At 35.3% G+C, this 24,308-nt stretch overlaps 2 protein-coding genes across 3 annotated transcripts; one reads left to right on the top strand and one right to left on the bottom strand.

The window, feature by feature from the left end:
• Positions 1–713: 713 nt before the first annotated feature.
• On the bottom strand, positions 714–7,394 carry LOC138335387 (uncharacterized). Of its 2 annotated transcripts, XM_069284448.1 has the most exons (4): positions 7,267–7,374; positions 5,740–5,823; positions 4,699–4,759; positions 714–3,983 (listed from the first exon to the last, which is right to left on the bottom strand). In XM_069284448.1, exons 3-4 carry the CDS (start codon positions 4,746–4,748, stop codon positions 3,536–3,538), a joined length of 498 nt encoding a protein of 165 aa, XP_069140549.1. In that variant the 5' UTR covers positions 4,749–4,759; positions 5,740–5,823; positions 7,267–7,374; the 3' UTR covers positions 714–3,535. The 2 variants fall into 2 exon arrangements, with proteins under 2 accessions (XP_069140549.1, XP_069140548.1); XM_069284447.1 differs by lacking the exon at positions 5,740–5,823 and having other exon boundaries at positions 7,267–7,394.
• Positions 7,395–10,740: 3,346 nt separating this feature from the next.
• Positions 10,741–23,497, top strand: LOC138335389 (collagen alpha-1(XXIII) chain-like). The gene is made up of 17 exons (XM_069284449.1): positions 10,741–10,972; positions 11,694–11,783; positions 12,427–12,478; positions 13,675–13,716; positions 14,116–14,208; positions 14,426–14,668; positions 15,163–15,295; positions 15,572–15,743; positions 16,403–16,574; positions 17,872–18,023; positions 18,801–18,939; positions 19,994–20,269; positions 20,714–20,965; positions 21,440–21,515; positions 21,881–21,950; positions 22,438–22,523; positions 23,323–23,497. Exons 1-17 carry the CDS (start codon positions 10,796–10,798, stop codon positions 23,360–23,362), a joined length of 2,265 nt encoding a protein of 754 aa, XP_069140550.1. The 5' UTR covers positions 10,741–10,795; the 3' UTR covers positions 23,363–23,497.
• Positions 23,498–24,308: the final 811 nt, after the last annotated feature.

A 24,308-nucleotide genomic window follows, 5' to 3' on the forward strand; every position in this document is an offset into this window, starting at 1 on the left:
AGTCAAGGTTCAACTGCTCAGGAAAAATTATCACGTGCGTACTGCATAGATTATATGAGATATGTATTATATAAAGGAAGTTTGAAAATCAGAGAAAATATCTATCTATAGACACTTTATTTTTTTAAATCCAAATTATATAATATATAATTTATCTTGTTTATTAAAAAATACATATTTTTAATATTGATTACAGGAAAAAATGTTGGAAATTTTCACATAATATAATGAGCTTGAAAGATCAAATAACTTTTGTTGTTGTGGATTGTAACTTTTGATTTAATCTACATTTATGCGCTTATTTCAAATGTGCGTATATAAATGTCAAATTCAAATATACGGTTGTTTGTAAGTCAATGTCATAATAATATGAGGAATGGTAAATGAATATATACTGTTCAAATAAGTAAAATGTAAGTAAAATCCATTTTTGTATATTTTTAAAGTTGTAGACCCGTAAAGAGCATCCTCGATACTCCAGGGGTTCCGATCACTTACGATCTCTACACCCCTGAACTATCTCATAGTAAAACCGAAGGCAGCCCAGGGGAACAAATCTGAACCAATCACAGACCTCCACTCTGAGATAGCCCAAGGGTGAAGGGATCGTAAGTGATCGGAACCCCTGGAGTATCGAGGGTGCGTAAATGGGAACTATTCATGTACATGTGTGCGTGTATCAATATAATAAAATAAAATGTAACCATGTGCCGTTTAATTTACATGATGTTTTTATTTTAAGTAAAATGTCAAGAACAAAACATTAACAAACCAGGATAGTAAATGGAAATCTCCATAGACAACTTATAAATACTGAATTCAGAACTAGCTGACAAACCAAGCAAGCCACTTCACTATAGCTGTTATGTTTTGTAGCCTCTGTAATCTTACATATACCCATCAAGATCTCAATCAACAAGACCTAAAACTCTCTGAAAAATATGACTTCACATCTTATGAGAAATAGAAAATCACGAAATATGATTATTTTATCTTACAAAAACTCTGGCCTTCATCATTCAGCTTAATTCCAATCCTTGTCCCTTGACCAGAAGTTTGTCGCTGAAATGTTTCTGATTTAAACTAAACGGAGACGGGCATTAAGTGAATTAAGGACTTATCTTGCATAAGGAAACTTAACATTTTTGTTCTGTGGCTATATCGATTTTATGATAAAAGATTTAATAAAACAAAGAAAGTGAAATCTTCGTTTTCGCGAATGAAACATGTTTACAGACGTAGAAAATCGACAAACTCATATTTGGTCTTAAATGGGTGTTCATTTCCTATGGAATTTTATGAAACAATTTTTTACAAGCCTATGCAAACAAAAATTGAAACTTTTTTTATGAAATCTGTTATGAAATGAACACTTTACGACACTTTTTATCACATAACTACAACAACCTACAACTCGCAGAATTTCGACGTCAAATTGTGTTGAAAATTTAAGCGGATGCCGCCATTTTGTTTCGACGTCATCGAATCCTGCCGTCATTTACACATATACCTTAATATTATACCTCATGTTTATAACAATGTCTATAGTAGTTGAAACACATCACTTGATACGGAAATAAAACATCGTATTTCCCTTGGGCGTGTGCCTGTATGATGACTGCCCGTCTTTCAAGTTGATATCTCCTCTTCCCATTGTACAACAATGACGGACGAAGCGTGAAATGTCATCGCGAATTTAGGAAATATCTAACCCAGATTAGCAAATCGCAAATGTTCGGTATCATAAACTATTTATGTCCGTGGTTGCAGTGTGATATGATGGTTTATTTTCCAATCAGATGATATATTTCCCTCGGGCAAGCCCTCGGGAAATATTACACTTTCTGGTAAATAAACCTTCATATCACACTGCCACGGGGCCCATAAATGCATAATATCAGCTCTAGTGATTTATAGTTCTATTATGTAACACGACCATCGAATTAACAGAGGCATAGGTTAATTTATAGATGTAATAATTAATTTTATAATATCAATATATATTTTTGTACGTTATAGTGACAAACACAAACGAGTATCAATTCTTCAATCTAGGCTGGCCAAGAGACCCTAAGTTATTGATAAGACTTTCTCAGCAGAGTTCTTTATTAGATTATCTCCCCCTACACTGGCCACCAGACCCTAAGTTTTTGATAAGACTTTCTAAGTAGAGTTCTTTACTAAATTATCTCCCCCTAGACTGGCCACCAGACCCTAAGTTTTTGATAAGACTTTCTAAGTAGAGTTCTTTACTAAATTATCTCCCCCTAGACTGGCCACCAGACCCTAAGTTATTGATAAGACTTTCTAAGTAGAGTTCTTTACTAAATTATCTCCCCCTAGACTGGTCACCAGACCCTAAGTTATTAATAAGACTTTCTCAGCAGAGTTTTTTATTGATTATCTCTCCCAAGACTGGCCACCAGACCTTAAGTTATTGATAAGACTTTCTCAACAGAGTTCTTTAATTAGATTATCTCCCCCTAGACTGGTCACCAGACCCTAAGTTATTAATAAGACTTTCTCAGCAGAGTTTTTTTATTGATTATCTCCCCCAAGACTTGCCACCAGACCCTAAGCTGTTGATAATACTTTCTAAGTAGAGTTCTTTACTAGATTACCTCCCCCTGGTTTATAACTTAGAATCAGGCATGTAGTGGAGACAAAAGCAATCAAGCCAGATTTAGTGATTTTTTTTTTCAATATTCTAGAGACTCGTGGCCAGATATATGGCATCCAACAACTATGGATTCCGGACATTATGTTCTACCTAGTCTGAAGATTAGTGTAATCCTTTTGTTTATAATCCAAACACGGCGAATCAAATTATCTGCTCCATTAGATTGTCCATGTGTCGTATGAAGCCTTTAACGTTATCGATAGAAATCTAAGTAATATTCAGAAGCAGAAAGTGCAAATGTGTGTAGCACAGGGAGGCGATGATTGGATTATCTGTCACAATTCATTCAGTCGAGGTGTTGAGTACTTGTTACAACCTGTGTATAGCATATGTACCTTGGACTATAAAGATTTCAGGGAAAGTCAAGAAACAAAACCTTTGAACGGTATGTGTTTAACCAAAATCGATAGACATTTGTGAATTTTTGACATCGTGGGACACATCATGTACTTATTAGGCTCAACAACTTTTTAATAATACTAATTGTTTATCAAATATCACTTTTAAACCTATTTGTTTTGGCGTGTTGTAGACAATGAAGAGAACATTCGTTCGAGAACAGCTTCATTACCGCCTATCTGACCAGGAGTATGATGTGTAATGAAAACAAACACAACCATATACTGTAAACGTGAATATTTTCGCGAGTGCTTAATTTCGCGATTTGCATGCGTGAAACTTTTGCGATGTTGTTATTTTTGCGATTTATAAACTTTTAGACATAAACACCAAAGTTCATATATGTACAAAATATTACGCGTGGGGGAAATTTCCGCGATCAAGCGGCTTCACGTTATTAGCGGAAAATTCCCCACTCACGAAATTTTCCACGTTTACAGTATGTACAATGTCTCCCTAATACTGAGAGTATGGAGGCGGAACAGGAGGTGAAGCAGGAATCGGGACGTCTATCAAATGATCCGTATCCGGTCTGGAAGGTGGCGCTGTGGGCTGATTCTGATAATGAGGTCGTGTATATTGAGGAATGTACTGGATAGTTGTCTCCCCTATCGGGGGATCTGCGCACGCAGCCGCGGAGGTATTTGTTCGTCCGTTATTGAGATGTTTGGAATCATATTCCTGAAGTATTCTAAAGAATTCCCCGTCCTGGCTCTGCAGAACAACAAGACCTGGTTCCAGCTCGTGGGCATAGATCGGCGTCACGGGGAAGCTTTGTTTGGGTATGTTTGTATTTGGTTTTTCTTCTATCCAGTCACAACATTTCCAGAGGAAAGCCACGAGTACCAGAAACATCGCCAGTCCTATCACTGCCACAAAGAAGTTTTGTACGCTGTAATCCCATCTGAAAATAGAAATTGTTTGTGTTACATTTATGCCACACGCCTTGTCTAATCACAAAACAACTATGATATTCGTGTACAAAGAACACAAGAACACACAAAATAAAAAAGTACATATAAACTAAATAAAAACGTCTGTCCTTCTACAGTTCTTCGTAAGTGGTTTTTAACTAGAACATTCCGACCCGCTACCTTCGCAATTCCTTTAAGCTATTGTCGCCCGTTCACTCTAACGATATTAGTTCACCGCTATAAAACACATCTTTTGGTGAAGTTGCTCAGAACTATGTTGATCAAAGGTTTATCGCGCCATTTGCATGTCAAGTCAAAAATGACTCGATGTGCATGTTTTTTTTTATATAAGGCAAACACTGGTAGTACTTGATATAAACACCAGTAAACATAACGGCATGGTTGTGTGGTGGTGACAGAAATATGTTCCGAACCTGCAACACTTATTTTCTGAAACGCACATTATTTCACTTATTATTTCAAAAGTTAAAATCAACACAGCCAACGATTCAACAGTAATAGTTTAATGATAATAGTCCCTGATAGGAATAATAAACTAGCTGACCAACTAGTCAGCCCATCTTGGGGATCACCGTTGGTTACCCATGTAATCACTACGTTGCGTGGTGCAGTTTCTGACACTGGGTTTCCGAGGGTCACGCGGATTGACTTGTTATTGATATTTGGAAATTATTGACAACTTACGGTTCTATCCAGAATGCCTTCCCGGGGTCCGTGTCTGTCGTGTTGTTCATCTGTGTCTGGCCTGGAAGGAGAAGTGTATATATTTTTTGTAATTTGATACAGCTAAAATTAACAGGCTTGCATTATATTATTATGGGAATTAATTTTTCACTGTACAACTAATGAAATGTTGGTGGGTTTTTTTAAATAATAAAATAACTGTATCCTGTTAACGCTATTTTTGCTGAATACATGTATACAAGGAACTTTATTACGGTGTTGGATTGTATTTTACTCTATATGTTTGTTTAAACTCAGGTATTTTGGCGTACAGACGGCTGCGGGCTAGGAATACGAGTACACGCAGATATTTACTTTAATAATATATGTAGTAAATATATTTAATACATACTTATTGAGCGATCATATACTTCAAATGACAAATAATAAGATTCTAGCACTTCATATATGAAACATTATTATAATAATATTCATATCTAGACAACACGGAGTCTTTAAATTGGTCGCTGTCGGGTGTATCGTATTCCAGAATAAAACAATGGTGAAACTTTTATTATTGGTAACTATGGTATAAATGTTTACGAAATATCATCATTAGCGTTCTCATTGAAGCAGGTATCTTCAATACTCCAGAGGTTCCGATCACGTACGATCTCTACAACCCTGGACTATATCATAGTAAAATTGGAGGCAATAGAAAAGAACAGGTAATAGTGTAGTTTGATTTGCCTCATCCTAGAGTATCGAGGATATGGAGTAGGTAACAACCCATTACCAATTTGTTTACTTGTGTTCTATCCCATTATGTAGTATCACCATTTGAATATGCGAACCTTACTGTTTTGTAACTATGGACACCAGCCTTTGTGTACTGTTTCAAAACATGTAATTGTAATAAAACATGTGTTGGTATTTATCAACATCGTATCATCGATTGTCAGGTTGAATTACAATTCTAGACTCCAATATACAGTGCAATAATCGTTGAGCAGATGTCTCCAATGCGACTACAATAATAATGTTACAAGAATATGATCTTACACGGTCATATTTCCTCTGTATATTATATGCTGTGTCCAGCCTTCGGAAACCGAATATTCATGGCCTTTAGCAATCAATGTATCCCTGAAGTATAAAACATATTTTAGTTGTATGTGTTTACTTTCACCGAGTGACAACTTTTTGGTGATTTGCTCGACAATGGTTCAAAGGTTTGTACATTTGTGTCTGAAATTTCTTATTAAACATATTGAAAATCTTTTCTTAAGACATACGATGTCAAAGGCATGTACTAGGTACGGTATACATGTTGATTTAATGATGACTAGATATATATCGCCACACTCGCTTAATTTACAGATGACTAGATATCGCTACACTCGCTTAATTTACAGATGACTAGATATCGCTACACTCGCTTAATTTACAGATGACTAGATATCGCCACACTCGCTTAATTTACAGATGACTAGATATCGCCACACTCGCTTAATTTACAGATGACTAGATATCGCCACACTCGCTTAATTTACAGATGACTAGATATCGCTACACTCGCTTAATTTACAGATGACTAGATATCGCTACACTCGCTTAATTTACAGATGACTAGATATTGCCACACTCGCTTAATTTACAGATGACTAGATATGTCGCTACACTCGCTTAATTTGCGGATGACTAGATATCGCCCACTCGCTTAATTTACACTGTATCGCTACACTCGCTTAATTTACAGATGACTAGATATTCGCACACTCGCTTAATTTACAGATGACTAGATATTGCTACACTCGCTTAATTTACAGTGATGATAGATATATCGCCACACTCGCTTAATTTACGATGACTAGATATCGCTACACTCGCTTAATTTCAGATGACTAGATATCGCCACACTCGCTTAATTTACAGATGACTAGATATCGCTACACTCGCTTAATTTACAGATGACTAGATATTGCCACACTCGCTTAATTTACAGATGACTAGATATCGCTACACTCGCTTAATTTACAGATGACTAGATATCGCCACACTCGCTTAATTTACAGATGACTAGATATCGCCACACTCGCTTAATTTACAGATGACTAGATATCGCTTCACTCGCTTAATTTGCGGATGACTAGATATCGCTTCACTCGCTTAATTTGCGGATGACTAGATACACTCACGGTAAAGTAAATGTCTCCAAACTAAATCCAAGCTCCTAACTTAAAATGGGAAAAATGACCAGTAAAATAGACTTCCTATTCTTTTACAGTTAAAATCTCGGCGCAATAGAATCTAAGAGTTAATAGCGAATTTTTCCCCCACGAATTTTATATGATACATGTATAATACGATATACACGTGAACATGTAATAGTTTCATCTGAATGATCTACCTGGATTTTCCTGGTGTTTCCATTTTCAAAATACAAAAATAAAAACTTATAATATACTCATCAAATCTCATACGGAATGAACACTCACTTAAGATAATTTATGTCGTCACTCTATAATAAAATGGCACATTAAGTTTGTTTTAACAAAACTATAATAATTGATGTATGACAATACTCACCAAATGTTGATAATATCTCCTAAATATCGTTATAATGAAGACTATACTATAACACCTTGGACTGTTAACAATCTGTGTAAAATGACCAGTAAATATGACGAATTAAAATATAGCTCTCCGGCTGATGTTACTCATACCCGAACAGGTATATAGAAAGGCCAAGCCAAACATTTTCCATGGTTTATATGACTGTCATTGACCATATGTTACGACATTAACCACAGATTGTGAACATTACAATATAATCAATATGGATATTTGTTACGTTAACGGGAAAAATTCATTCTCAACCCGAAATTACCAATCTTCTGTTACCAATACAAAAACAGGCAAACTGTTTAAGGGCTTAATTTTTAAGAAAACAATATTGATCTCATCTCTATCTTTCATCAATGCCTTTATTTTTTTTCTAATTAAATACCTGTTTCGATCATTTACATAGACAAGAATTCTAACACCAATAGACCCAGAATTTGCTGAAACGTCGTGCTAAGTAAAATATCATAACTCTTTGACGCTAAGTATGCAATCGTATTTGCCAACAAACATCACTTGCTTAGTTACTGAAATGCGTCATCGACAATTGATTTTTGGGACAATCGATGTATATGTATCAGTTTTTGTTATAGGATGAGCTCGAGATTTTATCAATAATGGAAACATCTAAAGATTTTGATGAAAGAATCTCAATGGCTTTCAAACTTCACTTTGACATTGAGCGATTTAGAGCGACACCATACGAAACCTTTTTTTGAGTTCAAGAATAATTGCACAGAATGTTTTTGAAATTTTGATATTATATAAAACCGACACACAGTGTAGCAATATTATTATTAAAGTCGTCATGAGTTTTAGTAGAAGCAAAATATCATATGGAATAGTTTATTAGCTGATGCTTTTCGTAGACAATAGAAGTAGGTCTCAGTTAAACAAGAACCAAACAAACTTTTTAGCATGGCCTATGATTACGCAGCTGTCACAACAGGTAGACGACATTGCGAGGCAAAACAGTACAGACATCGATCTATAAATGTAACATACGTTGTCTTCGCCGAAACTCAATGAATATCTTTATTTACACTTGGGTTCAGTCATCAGTAGACTCATGGCGTAGGTGGTTACATCTGTAGCATATAAGCGGTCAATCGTCAAAGTCTGTCACTACAAAGTAAGAAATATCATAATCAACGACCAATCGGAAATGCTACATCGGCGACAGAGCATAAACTATACTCATCATTTGAACAATAATTGGTGTTTGATCGTGAATATATATATGTCTAATTAACACAAAAATGATATAAGATAATTTATTTTGCTTTTGGTGCATGCACAATCAGAACTTTATTCAATATAGGGCAAAGTTCCACATTATTTTCGGAATGCAAATAATTATTCCTAATTATATTTTTTATCTTTAAGTAAAAGTAGAATCTTCATTTTCCGTTTTCATGATGTTTTTATGGTGGTAATGGTGTTAAGTTAGTACATTTTGTAACGGGGAAAAAATACTAAACCGTCTACTCCTGTTTTTGATAGAGAAAAAAAAATACAATTTGTTACTGATGGAGTATCTTTAACAAGGACAGGGGATAATGCACTAAAATGGGAAAAGAATCGACGCCTACCTCATACTGGTCATACTGGTCAAGAAGATGGAGGATGAGTATAAGTCAGTATCAAGCATGTCAGTATTCGAACACCATAGCGACAGCAGTAGAATGCTGGTCATTTTATAAACTACATTGTGCCAGGGCCTTTGTGTCGTCACTTTAAACTATGTATAACTGTATTTGATTATAACGCGTGATATATTGTTTTAAATACTATGAAATCTGTAAACTGTATACAATTGGATCATATCTGGACTATTTTCTTTGTTTTTATTCTCTTCTAATTCTTCAGTGAGTTTGTTATTTTTGTTCAGTTTAGTCTCAATTGTGTAGGTCTACTCCACCAATAAACAATTGTCACTTTGTATTGTAACACTAGCGTCTATGATAGCTATATGTCATTTCAGTGTCAGCAAAACTATTATAAAATAACTAATATGTAATGTTTAATTCAAAATAGAGCAACAACTAACTTCAGAAAAATAACTAATTTTCGTTAAAGCCATTACAAAATTGCACCGACTGAACTGAAAAGTCCTTCAAGTTTAGTACTTCTAAACACTTAACTGAGATTGAGAGATAGTTGTACTATCTATAACATCGCTGACCTGTCACAACCGTAGATAAGATATGCGTATGCTATTCTTGCTCTTAGTATACTTAAAGACATCTAAACAAATTTCTAAAAAGTGAACGTAATGGCTTTGGTATGAAGAGACATTTCACAAGACTAAAACGAAAGGAGTATTTTAAAAATATAGAATGCATAATAACAACTTTTGATCCAATGCATAATTGATTAAAAGAGAGTTTTTGAAGAAATGTAAACCCTTCTGCATTTCATCGATTGTCGTATGATGCGATAAAGTAAAGGTCGAAAGTGATTTTCACAATACCGTGTCTTCGGAAGATTAAGGTCAAGAATAAGACCTAATCGTAGATGACACGTAAGAGGGGTACATAATATACTATATATATGAATATATGCCCTAATTTTTGCACATGTAAAATACAAATATTTATATAAAAAAAGAGGTTAATAAAATAAAAACAAAAGTAATATGTGTCGTAATTTTCATACTCACGAAGCCTGCAGAGCTTTTCATATGTTATTCGACTCCAAAATTTACCAATATTTTGAGAATTACTAATGCCAACAATGCTTTAGTTTAAATTCTACACAGACAAATAAGAGCTCCAAATGAGTTTTGGCAGTTATCATATTCACGGCTACAGTGCAGTAAAATGATTATACACGGTCAGACCATGAATCAAACTTGTGGTCTACCAATTAATTTCACACAGTGGAAATCCTCATCAATTTGAAGAATGATATATAATTCATTGTTAAATACAAGTATGCTACATAGTTGGCGAATGACATTTATATCTAGCAAAAACAGCATTACCACCATTAAAAAAATTGAACTTCACGTTTTTCTTCAAGATGTTAGAAAGATTTGCGTCCCGAAATAAGTCCTTGACACTAAGCCCTATATGGAATGAAGAACTGACTGCGCATCTAACAAAGCAAAACAAGTTTCTTTATATATATATATATATTTTTCATTTCAAAATATTTTTATTAAATCATTTGATCATTTAATATATATATATATATTGTTTTAATTAGATTTAAATTTACAAGAGTAAACATCAATTATTCTTCACATGACGAGTATTGTTTTCGCTTAATCGGCAGCGGATCATTTTTAATTATACAGTCTCATAATGTGACCGACATACTGAATTAAAATTTACATATTATTATAAACATAATCGTATAAAGGAGTACGCATGCATATAGAAAGATAAGGAAATTATGTATAACAGTTCGGTAACACGATAAGACTACATACCGATAGGTCACGTCTACCAATCTAAGGACAGTTGGTCAAGCCCGAGGTCCGAGCACCATGACAAACAAACAAGATCAAAAGGATGCTGGGAGTAATCTACCAATGAGCATCCTCTCCATCATTTGTCTCGGGCTGGTTGCCATGGTGACGTATCAGATGGTAGAAATAGTCAGCATCAAAAGTAATCTTCAGCTGGTAAAGGAGCAGTGTGCCTGTGACGTCATTTTGGAGCAGGTAGATCTTGGCTTGTTGTAAACTAGTAAATGTTTTTGATATTGTGACAAGTGAACATATTAAAATTAACCATGTTAAGCTAAATTAGCCGTATGAACATTAAGATAGAGGCGATTTATAAAAAAATGAAAAAGACGAAAAATTTGGTTCAAACAAATGGAAAAACTAAACCCCAAACTAAACACTACTTTGCTTTCATTATTTACTTATGCAATCATCGATGTCCTATATGAACCCTTTTAATATACAGTCATGCTCATCATCTTTATGAAGAGATTGGATCGATCAAAATATAAATGGCCCTTCCTTGGTGTTTGCTTTATTGCATACTCTCGTTTTATAATATTTCATATCACTTCAAGTCTCCATTGAAATATTTTGTTTTCCAATAAGTTATGGGATGGCCCTATGATACTGGTATTCTGTTTTGGATAAAATCATGCCATTTCACAGAAAAAATCCTAATATAGTATAATAGCGATACCACTGTCTAGATAGCCGAGATTTTCACGCCTTGTAACGGGTTTGAAGTGTCTCTAAACCCGTTCATAGTAGTTCTAATTCCACCTTCAAACGACCAATCAGTACACATCATCATTCCTGACCATGAATGCTAATACTGCAAAATTGAAAAGCCACCAAGACTTTTGTGAACTTGTATTTGAGCTGTCATTATGTATATACGTGATTATTTTGTAATTTATTTGTGCTGTATGACCAGGAGAATACATCGGACGACCATAGAAGACTTAGAAGGCAAGTTGGGCTTAGTCTCAACCAGACAGTCGTTTCTGCCTTATTACCTTATGTGGTGAGTTGAACAAAAATACATATATGTACATTTTTCCATATTGTTTGAGAGACATTTACATCTCTTACACATTTTTTTTAAATAAATTATGCTGTAAAATTTGTTGAATATCTTCTCATTATGCATAATTAGAGAAAATATTCAGTACAATTTGCAGTAAGAATCACAGCCGGGCGCATTTTTGTCTGTTTAAGATTTTACTATAGAGTAATGTCTAAGTAAAATTCTCTGAAGTCTACCAAGACATGCTGTCAGATTATTTTTTAGTCTGCAAATGCCCGTGGTAAGAATAGGACCAAAATGCGGTTCGCAAATTAGCTCAGCAATTTTACTTCGACAGGATAATTTACTTCGAAAAAATAATGTATTAGCCTCGTAAAAACAAATGTTTATGAATAATTTGTGAAAAGAAAAGGGCATTAAAGAATAAATGTTCATTTCTTACGACAAGTTTTATTTTATATTTTTACTTCACCTAGGAGCTAAATGTGCATATAATTGAACTTATCAATGACCTTTCCGTGATACCTTAATGCATACACAAATCATTTCAAATACTCATAGATTTGTAGTTTACGTAAAAGTTAGCAATATGAAGTATACCAAGTAAGTGAAGTGACACAGTTTTCTCTTGTCCTATTAGGAGACGCTGTTTCAACAGAGATGTGTGAACAACGAGTCTTTGTGTATATCAGGTAAATGAGACCAAACAATGGTAGAGGCATTGGTCAACTGACACTTATTGGTCACTTCATTGGTCAACTGACACTTATTGGTCACCTTGTCATTGGTCAACTGACACTTATTGGTCACCTAGCTAGTCATTGGTCAACTGAAACTTATTGGTCACCTAGTCATTGGTCAACTGACACTTATTGGTCACCTCATTGGTCAACTGACACTTATTGGTCACCTAGTCATTGGTCAACTGAAACTTATTGGTCACCTAGTCATTGGTCAACTGACACCATTGGTCACCTCATTGGTCAACTGACACTTATTGGTCACCTAGTCATTGGTCAACTGACATTTATTGGTCACCTAGTCATTGGTCAACTGACACTTATTGGTCATCTAGTCATCTCTTACACGTTTTTTAAAATAAATTATGCTGTACATTTTGTTGTATATCTTCTCATTATGTATAATGAGAGAAAATATTCAGTACAATTTGCAGTAGGAATCACAGCCGGGCGCATTTTTGTTTTATTTAAGATTTTACTATCGAATGATGTCTACGTAAAATTCTCTGAAGTTTACCAAGACATGCATTGGTCAACTGACACTTATTGGTCACCTAGTCATTGGTCAACTGACACTTATTGGTCACTTCATTGGTCAACTGACACCATTGGTCACCTCATTGGGCAACTGAAACTTATTGGTCACCTAGTCATTGGTCAACTGACACGTATTGGTCACCTCATTGGTCAACTGACACTTATTGGTCACCTAGTCATTGGTCAACTGACACCATTGGTCACCTCATTGGTCAACTGAAACTTATTGGTCACCTTGTTTTTGGTCAAATGACACGTATTGGTCACCTAGTCATTGGTCAACTAACCTTATAGGTCGGGGAAGATTAGGTGTAAATGTTATGACCATGACACGCTCAGATACAACAAAAATCTATTTTCATAACTTATTTAACAAAATTACCCACAAATCTTTGGATTGCAGATTAACTTAGTGCTAGTGCCAGTAATCAGCATATTTAACAAGCAAAACGCATACGAGTTTGTCACATTCCATTAATATTTCTAAACCCATATCTTACTTGTATGTATAGTTGTATTTAGTATTTATAAAGAGATACAATGTATTTTTTGAGATAGGGAAACCCATTGATATTTTTTAACATGTACATGCGCTTTGAATTTTTTTGTAGTTCCTGGTCCACAGGGCAGCCAAGGATTGCAAGGTCAAAAAGGTCAGTGGTAGAGAGAAAAGCAAGTACATAAACAAAGATATGAACATATCTAATAACGATTTCGTGACCCAAGTAAATTCGTGAAGGTTTAACTTGGCAAATTACCATCTACAACAATTTATTGATAGGAATTTCAAACCAAATTTTCAATCCGTGAATTCTAATCTTCACGAATTTTTTTTTAAAAAGAAAATTATCGCGATAGCATGTTGGTAGCTCTGAAAAATAGGACAAAGATATTTCTTTAAGTACATTCTAAATGATGACAATGGTAACTGATCCGGTGCTTAGTGAAAGTGCATTGAAGATACACGTCTTAGGACGATGTGTAGAAATGTATTTTCGTAGTATTTGAAGATGACACATAAGGTTATGAAATATTATTTTTTTATCTGACAGGTGATCCCGGTGTAATTGGCCAGAAAGGAGAAACAGGGATCCAAGGCAACACAGGAGAAAAGGGAGAAAAAGGGGCCGATGGTGTAGCTATAGGTATGATGTCATGGATACCATGGAAATAAATGATATTAGAAAAAGCAGTATTTAGTCAGTATAAAAAATGAAAGAAAGAAAGAAAGGGAACTATAGAATTAAAACAGCTATACACAATTCAGGGAAGTAACAAAGATTGATTTTCAGGCTCTCATTGCAAATACTTGAGTCACCGCAAGTAAATTTTCAAAAGTGCTATTAAATAATCTTTATTTAGGCCAGAAGGGAGAACAGGGGCAAAAGGGAGAACAAGGATTTGACGGCCTTCAGGGAGTAAGTGGGTTCAAAGGAGACGTCGGTCCCCAGGGTAACAAAGGCGAAATCGGACTGACCGGTGCTACCGGACCTCAGGGAGCCAAGGGAGATCAAGGGGCACCAGGTCTACAAGGATTGACAGGGCCACAGGGTGCTAAGGGTGACAGTGGTGTGAACGGAACACAGGGCCCCATGGGACTTAAAGGTGGGGTTTATGGTGTTATCCTGCTCTGGAAAAAATGAGTAGCAGTTTTTTTTAAGATGAGCAGACGAAGCACCTAAACACTTCAACGGTTTTTATCAAAAATAACTCAACGTTTATATTTGCAACACTGGTCAATACTAGCCGCTTCATTTATTGAATCATTTCGGTTAGAGAACTCTTTAGCTCGATCAGATGAACGTCAAGTTAGTAAGCCAGAGGTCCTGAGTTCTGAGTTCGATCTCTGGCAGAGGCAGTGATTATATTTATCGTTAATCTTGCATTCTGTTACGAACATGCATTGTATCACGTAGTGAAGCTTATGAAAACATAACAGTACATATAGTTTCTAGATCTCAGTTTCCTTTAGAAGGCCAAGGTAGTATTTTTTTACAATTGCATTTATATTGAATACATTATTTATGTATGTAATAATTATACAAGATTTCCAGTCTCTGAAGCTCTCTAAAGTCATGCCCTGGTCTCTTCCTTTACAGGAGATATGGGTCTACCTGGCCCGCAGGGTATACAAGGACCAGCCGGAATTCCTGGTCCCCAGGGATCTAAAGGAGACATCGGGCCGGTAGGACCGTTCGGTCCTGCGGGAATCAAAGGCGAACCAGGTACAAAGTAGGTAACGATGGAAACGTAATGCTAACTATATCTGATTTCGTATATTTACGGAATCTTTTACACATGTTAATTACAAGAGAAACGATGGTCATATGACACCACGCTGTAACTCAACGTTAAGGATATTGAATTCTCAATATGAAAAAATTGAAACATCGAGTCAATATGCTATATATTGAGCTCCACATGATAATGTATTAACCAATTAGAAGAGTAAAAAAATATCAGAACATAGATAGTATATATAATAACTTAATATCGTTTATGTTTCAGCGGTTTCGATGGCGCAAAGGGGGATACGGGACCGATGGGACCGAAAGGCGACATGGGCGACAAAGGGGACACAGGCGCACAGGGTCCCATGGGAACCAAGGGGGAACAGGGACCAGCCGGACCGGGAGGTCCTCAAGGAATGAAAGGAGAACTCGGCAGTCAAGGATCTAAGGTTATTTTTGTTATGAAAACAAAGTGATAATCAATCTAATATATATATGTCTGCCAATGTAATCCTATAAAAGTAAAATCATCACGATAAACTTTAGACAATCCTCTACGTGCAAGTACTTTTTTATAAGTATCGCTAAGTTGTTGAGTTTTTACCGAAACTTTTATAATTAATCACATCTTAAACTTTAACATTCTAAATAACTACTGGCAATAAGGACAGGGAGTTTATTTTGAGACCAAATACATTTGTATGTGTAATGATTTAATAAATGATAATTTGTAATTATCGTTAATATTTAGAAATTTAAATAGAAATTTAAATATGTTGTAGTAAAATTAAAGGAATTTCAGGAGAAAAAATTTTGACCCTGCAAATGCCTTTAAATACTACAGAGACAACGACGTTCAACTTCATAACTACATAGTCAACCACAACGTATCGTTATTAGTTCAATTCTTTTGATGTACATCAAAGAACCAAACTACCTGCCACATGTGATTTCGCATACAGTTTTGTAATGATATAGCTCCGGGGTAGATATAACGACAGTACTATTAACCCCTAGAGTATCGAGGATGAATATGTACCATCCGAATATGTAATCGCTTTAAGATAAACACTTATTATTCCAAATGTAATGTATATATGTGTTTTAGGGAGAAATTGGTTTGCCGGGGCTTACAGGCCCTACAGGTGCTAAAGGAGATATGGGCCCAGTAGGAGCCAGTGGAATGGCTGGAGGCAAGGGCGATAAGGGAGAGAGCGGACCATTCGGCCCAGCTGGACCAGCAGGGGCCAAAGGTGACCAAGGGTTGTCTGGACCACAAGGTAATATATCATGTATATTGTCGCATTTTTGTGGAAGGCGATCTTGACAATACAACATAAGATACTTGTGTTATTCAAGATATCCTGTGATATTGTTCGTAATAAATTCGCCCTAATAAACATCACCACATATAAGAATCATAGCAATTACTTAACTGTCGTAACAATATTGATATCAATTGTCTATCTATAGAAAGCCATGGCACGGTAAAGTGGAACAATGGCGAGTACACTCAATATGATTACTAACTGTTAATAGCTTCAATGCATATTACAATATTCAATGTAGACTTTAGCAAAATACAGACCTAATGCCACATCATTTAATCATGTTCTAAAAATGAAAAAAAAACCTATTTTGATAATTATTATATTTGAATGCTTACGATAACGGATTGACACCGTATTTGTATCGATGCATACATTATATACTAAGCATAAAATGTTCAATGTAAGTACCTGGATAATGCAGTCATGAAACATTTATACAGCACATGATAGCACAATAACATGAATATTTCAATGTATTTGAAAGGCAAAAAAAAAAACACAAAAATGCAAATGATTAATGTCGAGTGCCCCAACCATGAATCGAACCGGATTATACGGCTCTACCGACTGAGCCAAAGAAGCATGCTCTGTAAGCTGAGTAATAGAGAACTATATTTACATTCTGAGTGTTTCGTCACTATATAAATCAACCAACTGACGAAAAAAACAACACAAGCCTATGAAAACACTATGAACACACTATGAATACAACGATTTTCGTGTATAGTCAATCAATCTATTTTAATATTTGTTTATCGTTTGTCATTTGCAAAAAAGATCGACGAAGGCGGAACTTGAAAACGCGCGTGTGAACACTTCGTCATTGTCAGCTGATTTTTTTCTTCTTAAAGCCGGTGCTTTTTAAATCAAGATTATTTTCTTAATGTTTTAAAACTTTAGATAATAACAAAAGAGCCACATATTTCAATAAAATAATGAAATTTTCTCTACGGTACAATAATTAATTTTTATTTGTTTTCATACTAAATCCTTTCTGATTGGCAGACACCTTTTCTTCATATACTATGATGACAAAATATGATAATTCAAATTTTTGTTTGCAAATTTTTGTGAGAATCCGCTTCGCGGGTTCACATAGTTTGCAAACAAAATTTCTTTCATACCCTGATGAAGTTATAAAATAATAACGTCAATGCCTATATATTTTGTTTTAAATTAATACTAGACTGATCTTCATCAATAAACGCCAAATCATTTGTAAGTTTAATCCTATTCGATCATTCAGGTCTCCAAGGTGCCACAGGACCTAAGGGAGATATGGGACCACAGGGGACGAAAGGTGAACCTGGTGCCGATGGTCCGTTCGGTCCAATGGGGTTAAAGGGCCAGCCGGGATCTGCTGGAGCTCCTGGTTCTCCAGGTCTCGTAGGACCGAAGGTAAAACACGATTAAAGAATCACAAGTTAATAAATTGAGTAAATATATTTTGCAAGCTAAATCTAAAAGAAGACTCATTATGTGTTCGATAATAGACATTGTATTGAATTTAAAGTTATATAAGTATTTGAATGTGAAATAATCATCCGCCATCTTGTATGAATTACTATAAAAAGCTGTTTGCTTGTATTTGGAAACCTGGTTCAATTTATTCTGTATTTGCATATTACAGAGTTATTTGCCTTGGTGGTAGGTAACGATTGTTAAGTCATTATTTTGTGAGCGCAATTCACGTCGTTTTCTCCGAAAACTATGACGTTACATTCGCAAACACATGACGTCACAATAAATACCTACCCACAAAGGCAGATAACCCAGTAATATGCAAATACAACACTATTGGATTTGGTGGATGAAAAACTTGAAACTTAACTTGAATAAGCTGTACGTTTCAGATATTTAAATTTATTAGCCAGGGAACCCGACGTTATCGTGACGTCACAATAGAAACATTGACGTTGCGATTGATTTGGAAAAAAATAATCCATTGGAAAAAATCAATGGAATCGTTCGAGTAAACGTATTTCATCTTATATAGTAGCCTAGAAAATTAATTGTAAGCATTGAAGTCACTATTTTTTAATTTCATCGAGTTATGAAATAAATTTTGTTTGCAAAGTTTGCAAACAAAATTTCTTTCATACCCCGATGATATTAGAAAATAGTGACTTCAATGCTTAACACATACAAATTTATTCTGTATGCGTGAAATTGCAGGGCGATATGGGACAGAAGGGCGATATGGGCTTACCTGGTCCGACGGGACAAGATGGAAGTATGGGTCCTAAGGGGGCCACAGGGGCTCAGGGCGCAAAAGGATCCACCGGACTCTCTAGTAACTGTTGTAACATGCTCTGTAAGTGACCACGTCTCGCCTAATATATTATTGCATATTACAGTGTCATTCCCCTTGCGCGTAGATGTCATTTTTTTGTGACTCACGTCGTTTCCCTGAAAACTATGACGTTACGCTAGGAAAACACATGACGTCACAATCAATATCTACCCGCAAGGGCAAATGACTCTGTAATATGCAAAAACGGAATTACTGACAGAATTTTACAGCTCCATCACATGTCTTCAGTGATGTAAATGTAGATTTATCGTCCTTTGTATGAAATCATTCCGATAGAAAACTTCACAATAACAAAACACCCTCGTAACAGAATAGGTGTGCAATTAAAGATGGTCCACTGCTAACGAATGTTTTTTTTTTCCTCTATCTTAGCCCAGTTTCAGAAACATTCCTTAAATTTACGGAATCTCTTAAAATTGTCCATAGGAAATCATTACAGAATTTAAGGAAGGCTCCTTAACTTAATATTTTTTCCTTAACTTTTGCAATGTTTTTCTACATTGTACGTTAAATTTAAGTTAAGGAATTCCTTAAAGTATAAAGAAATGTTCATGAATCTTGCCCCAGAAACAGGAGCAGACGATTTAGTAATTTTCTCTAGTTACAAAAGCAACTTTCTTTACACTATTACCACCATTGAAAGGTTTGCAATGCTTATTTTACTTTAAGATAAAAATAATAAAAATAATTAATTTCGTCCTGATTTTTTTTAAAAATCATTAATTGCATTCCGGGAAAAAATCCATGACACTATGCCCTATTTGGAATGAAGTACTAATTGCACATGTACAAAAAGCAAAATAATTGTCTTTTTTGTTTATTTTGTGTTAATTAGACACATACATATTTACGAATAAACATCAGTTGCTCAATCGCATAAATAATGGGTATGGTTTATGTTCTGTCGTCGGAGGAGCACCTTTAAGGAATTGATGGAGTTATAATTAGCAAAGGAATAAAACGAAACTTTCACATTTTGTTTAATTTTTTTCATTTCTTATTTATTTTTTGACTGGTGCTTTGCCCTCACCATCATATATTTATATGTTTCCAGCGGTTCCTCATTTCCAGGGAGGAGACACATTTACCGTACGTGCTAGGGTCGGAGCGACCATTTTATTGCCATGCAGGACAAATGGCGGCTATCCAACTCCATCTGTAAGCTGGGTCAAGGACGCCGGAAATAAAACAATGGTACCGTTACATGGCACAGCCACGTCATCAGGTCTGATTTTACGTGACATCAAGCCAGAGGACAGCGGTATCTATAAATGTCATGCGGAGAATGCCCTTGGCTCCGTGGAGAAAACAGTCATAGTAGCCGTTGAAGGTAGACGTTTTAACTTGTTTTAAACATTGCATCAATTCAACCTTTCGACAATTTACTTATCAAATAATTTACAATAATTGATATAAGATTTTTCGTATTCAGGGCCCAGTTGTTCAAAAGGTGATTAGGCTTACAGTTTAACGACAATTTTAAAATCAAGATAAAATAGTTTCCGGTGAAACAAATTTCTTAAGATTCTTATAAACTTTACCCTTTACCTGCTTGTTGATTTTGGTGAAGGGATAATCGCTAATATTGCAGCAAATGAGAAATGAAAATTTCACTAATCATACGACTATTTAATCATCGTTTGAACAACCTGGCACTGATGATCAGTATATGCTTCATTATTGTCCCTATTAAAATGTTTATTAGACATTTGCTTCTTTTAATTCATATTTAAATTCAAATCCGTTCTTGAATTGTTCTATATTTCCTCCCTAGATGATGCGCCTCATATCACTGCTCACCAGAAGGTCATAGGGGTGGCTATCGGCGAGTCCGTCAACAACGTATGCGAGGTGACCCATGCCAATAACGTGACCTTGACCTACTCAAAGGTCAATGGTTTACTACCGACACATAATTTACTTCCGTCTGGGAATATATTGTTCTACTTCCGGGATAGCTCCAACACCGGAGAATATCGATGCGAAGCCATAACCAGTAAGGGGACCGTCTCGACACAGTTTTATGGTAAGTCAAACATTTCCAGTACGGGGACCGTCTCAAAACAGTTTTATGATTAGCAAAACATAACCAATAAGGGGATCGTCTCAAAACAGTTTTATTTTATGGTAAGTAAAACATTACCAGTATAAGGGGTCCGTTTCAAAAAAACTTTATGGCAAGTAACGAATTCGCAAATCTGTAGGCATTTATTTGATATATTTATATAGATGATTTATTTTTGATATGCAAAATACATTTATATAAATAAAATGAATAATAACACGCATATTTGTTCAATCAAAATCTCAAAATCCCCTTATCTTACGGCTTTAAATGTCTTCTCTATCATTGATTCCTACATTTAATTTCAATGTTTTATCACCGCATAAATAACAATTTATTGAGGTATTAAACAAGGAGATAAGATTGGTATGAGTTTATTGTATTATTATACAGTTTGATTATATTCAAACTGTGATGATTCTATTCTCTCTGTAGTCTACCAGCGTGTGGATAATCTTACATGCGCAACAACGTTCGCTGATTGTACATCTAATGATAAGGCGATGTGCGGGTAAGTATAACTAGAAAGAATTCACCAACAAATTAGGAATTAAGATTGTTTTTACTTTTGTTATTCTGAGTAAAGTTTTTTTTTGTGAACTAATATGAAAACATAGTTGTTTCCCTTAGGTGCTTTAAGTAAACCAAAATACGCAATTACAATATTCTCCTTGCTTACACTAAAGGCAAACATAATTTTCTCATGAATTAACATTTTGGAGCACGATATGAAGGCATTGATATTTTAACATGACAGTTTTGCTTTTGTACATTTTGGTCTTATAAACCATAGATTGAAAATAATATATTCCATTATACTGAGATGTAATGAAGTCAGCAGCCGATCTGTACATTTCTACCACTCGGATATTTCAGTGGAGACTGTCCTGCTGGCTGTGCAGATTTAGACTCGACTCACCAGCTTCATGCACATAGATTCTCATTGGTAACACTTATTTGGAGTTATCTCCTCTTTATTTTCCTTCAATATAACTTTTCTTTTCGAAATGTATTGCGTTTCGCACATGAATGTTTTGTCTGCAATATTACAGTGTGTATATACCAGATGCTAATTATCGACCATTGTTGAAGAAGATATTTTACATTAATCCATAATATTAGATATGCTATGATTTTCATGGTTGCGTGACGTTCAATATATAGCATATCGACTCGGTGTTTCCGTTTTTAGAAACACCGAGTCAATATACCTTTGTGAACTTCATTACCCAAACGCTGCATTCTTCAGGGTGATGTTCTTTGACTAATGTTTTCTTGTAATCAATATGCACATTTTTTGTGATATTTGTTAAAGAAACGACATATCTAATATAAAAATGAAGGACCTTTGTTTCGGTTATATCACCCTAGTAGAATTTAAAATAATGACCACATCTACGATATAATGTGTGAACATAATGTTCGTTTCTCAGAGCCTCCCCGTTTGTTCTGCTGCCGTTAATAGTCAGACAATCACCGGAAGTGGTGGTCACGTGATCTGGAAAAACGAACATGTAGTGTAAGTACAGTGATGCTTTTTTCAAAAATCAATTATTCTCGAGTAAGTTTTTTATCATCTTAAATGATCGTTTTGTTATCGATATAGAAAGTGTGGATTCACATGTTAACCCCAGTTCTCATTTTAACCCCAGTTAAATTAACATTATTTCACATTTTAACCCCAGTAACATAATTTAACCCCAGTTACATTTAACCCCAAGTCACATTTTTACCCCAGTTTCATTTAAAATCGTTTCACATTTTAACCCCAGTTACATTTGATATCAGTTCATATTTTAACATCAGTTCACATTTAACACCGGTTCACATTTCAACCAAATAATAATTGCATCCATGTGTCGACTTTTTGAAGGAAGAATAAATAAAGATTTTATCAAAATGTGTCATGCATATATATATAATGATATTCCATTGATAGAATACGAGGGATGTTCTAACAAAGAGAAATCACCAAAGTAACAATAACTTTGGAACACCCCTCGTATCTATATTGATATTGCAATGTAAACTGTAAAAGTGAATATTATCGCGCGTGCTTAATTTCCCGATTACCCGCATAAAACTTTCGCGGTGTTGTTATTTTCGCGGAAAATAACCTTTAGCAACTCAATCCATAAATACACTCAAGTTAACGCGCTGTGGCGAATTTTCACGACCAAGTAACTTTCACGAAGTTTCACGTAAATTCCAAGGTTTAGACTGTTCGTCTTCATAATGGTTACAAATAGAGTGTTTTGTTTCATTTTTTTATTATCAATGCGAAAAAAATTAATATTTTTATCATTTTCATTTGTCAGCGGTGGCGAAGCAGCAGAGTTCGTGACGAAATTTCCATGAACTCATCTGAATGATTTAATCACCATTGGGATCTAACCACATATTTCATGTCATAAGAAGATATTTGGTCACTTATTGTTTAGTCATTATCTTGGTATTTTGTTTTATACTTGTATCAATAAACGGACAAATGAGTGACATTATTTGTTAATTCTGTTCCAGTGATATTTAATCCCTCATGATTACGAATCAATATATCCTTACACCGTATAACTCCTAAGAACTTCCCATGAGAATTAGTTTGTGATGTGATATAACATTAAACCTTGTATGTTTTGGGATACTGCAGTATGATTTGGGAGACTGTGGTATGGTTTGAGAGACAGCTGTGTGTTTTCGGAGACTGTGGTATGGTTTGGGAGACTATTTATATTTTGGGAGACTGTGGTTTTGGAGACTGTGGTATGTTTTGGGAGACTTTGGTATGTTCTGAAGGCAGCGGTATGTTTTTTTGGAGACTGTGGTATGTTTTGGAAGGCTGTGGTATGTTTTGGGAGATTGTGGTATGGTTAAGGAGACTGTGGTAAGGTTTAGAAGACTGCGGGATGCTTTGGGAGACTGTGGTATGGTTTTGGAAACTGCGGTATGTTTTGGGAGACAGTGGTATGGTTTTGGAGACTACGGTTAAAGTTTTTTCAGGCTGCGGTATGGTTTGGGAGACTGCCGTATGGTTAAGGAAAATGCGGTATGATTTAGGAGACTGTGGTACGGTTTTGGAGACTGCGGTACGGTTGAGAAGACTGCGGTATGGTTTGGTAGACTGCGGTATGGTGTTGGAGACTACGGTAAATTTTTAGACTGCAGTATTGTGTGGGAGACTGCGGTATGGTTTCGGAGACTGCTGTATGGTTTCGGAGACTACGGTATGATTTTCAGACTGCGGTATGGTTTGGGAGACTGCTGTATGGTTAAGGAGTTCACGGTATGGTTTAGGAGACTGCGGTAC

Source organism: Argopecten irradians, chromosome 11 (assembly GCF_041381155.1).
Source record: "Argopecten irradians isolate NY chromosome 11, Ai_NY, whole genome shotgun sequence".
Lineage (NCBI taxonomy): Eukaryota > Metazoa > Mollusca > Bivalvia > Pectinida > Pectinidae > Argopecten > Argopecten irradians.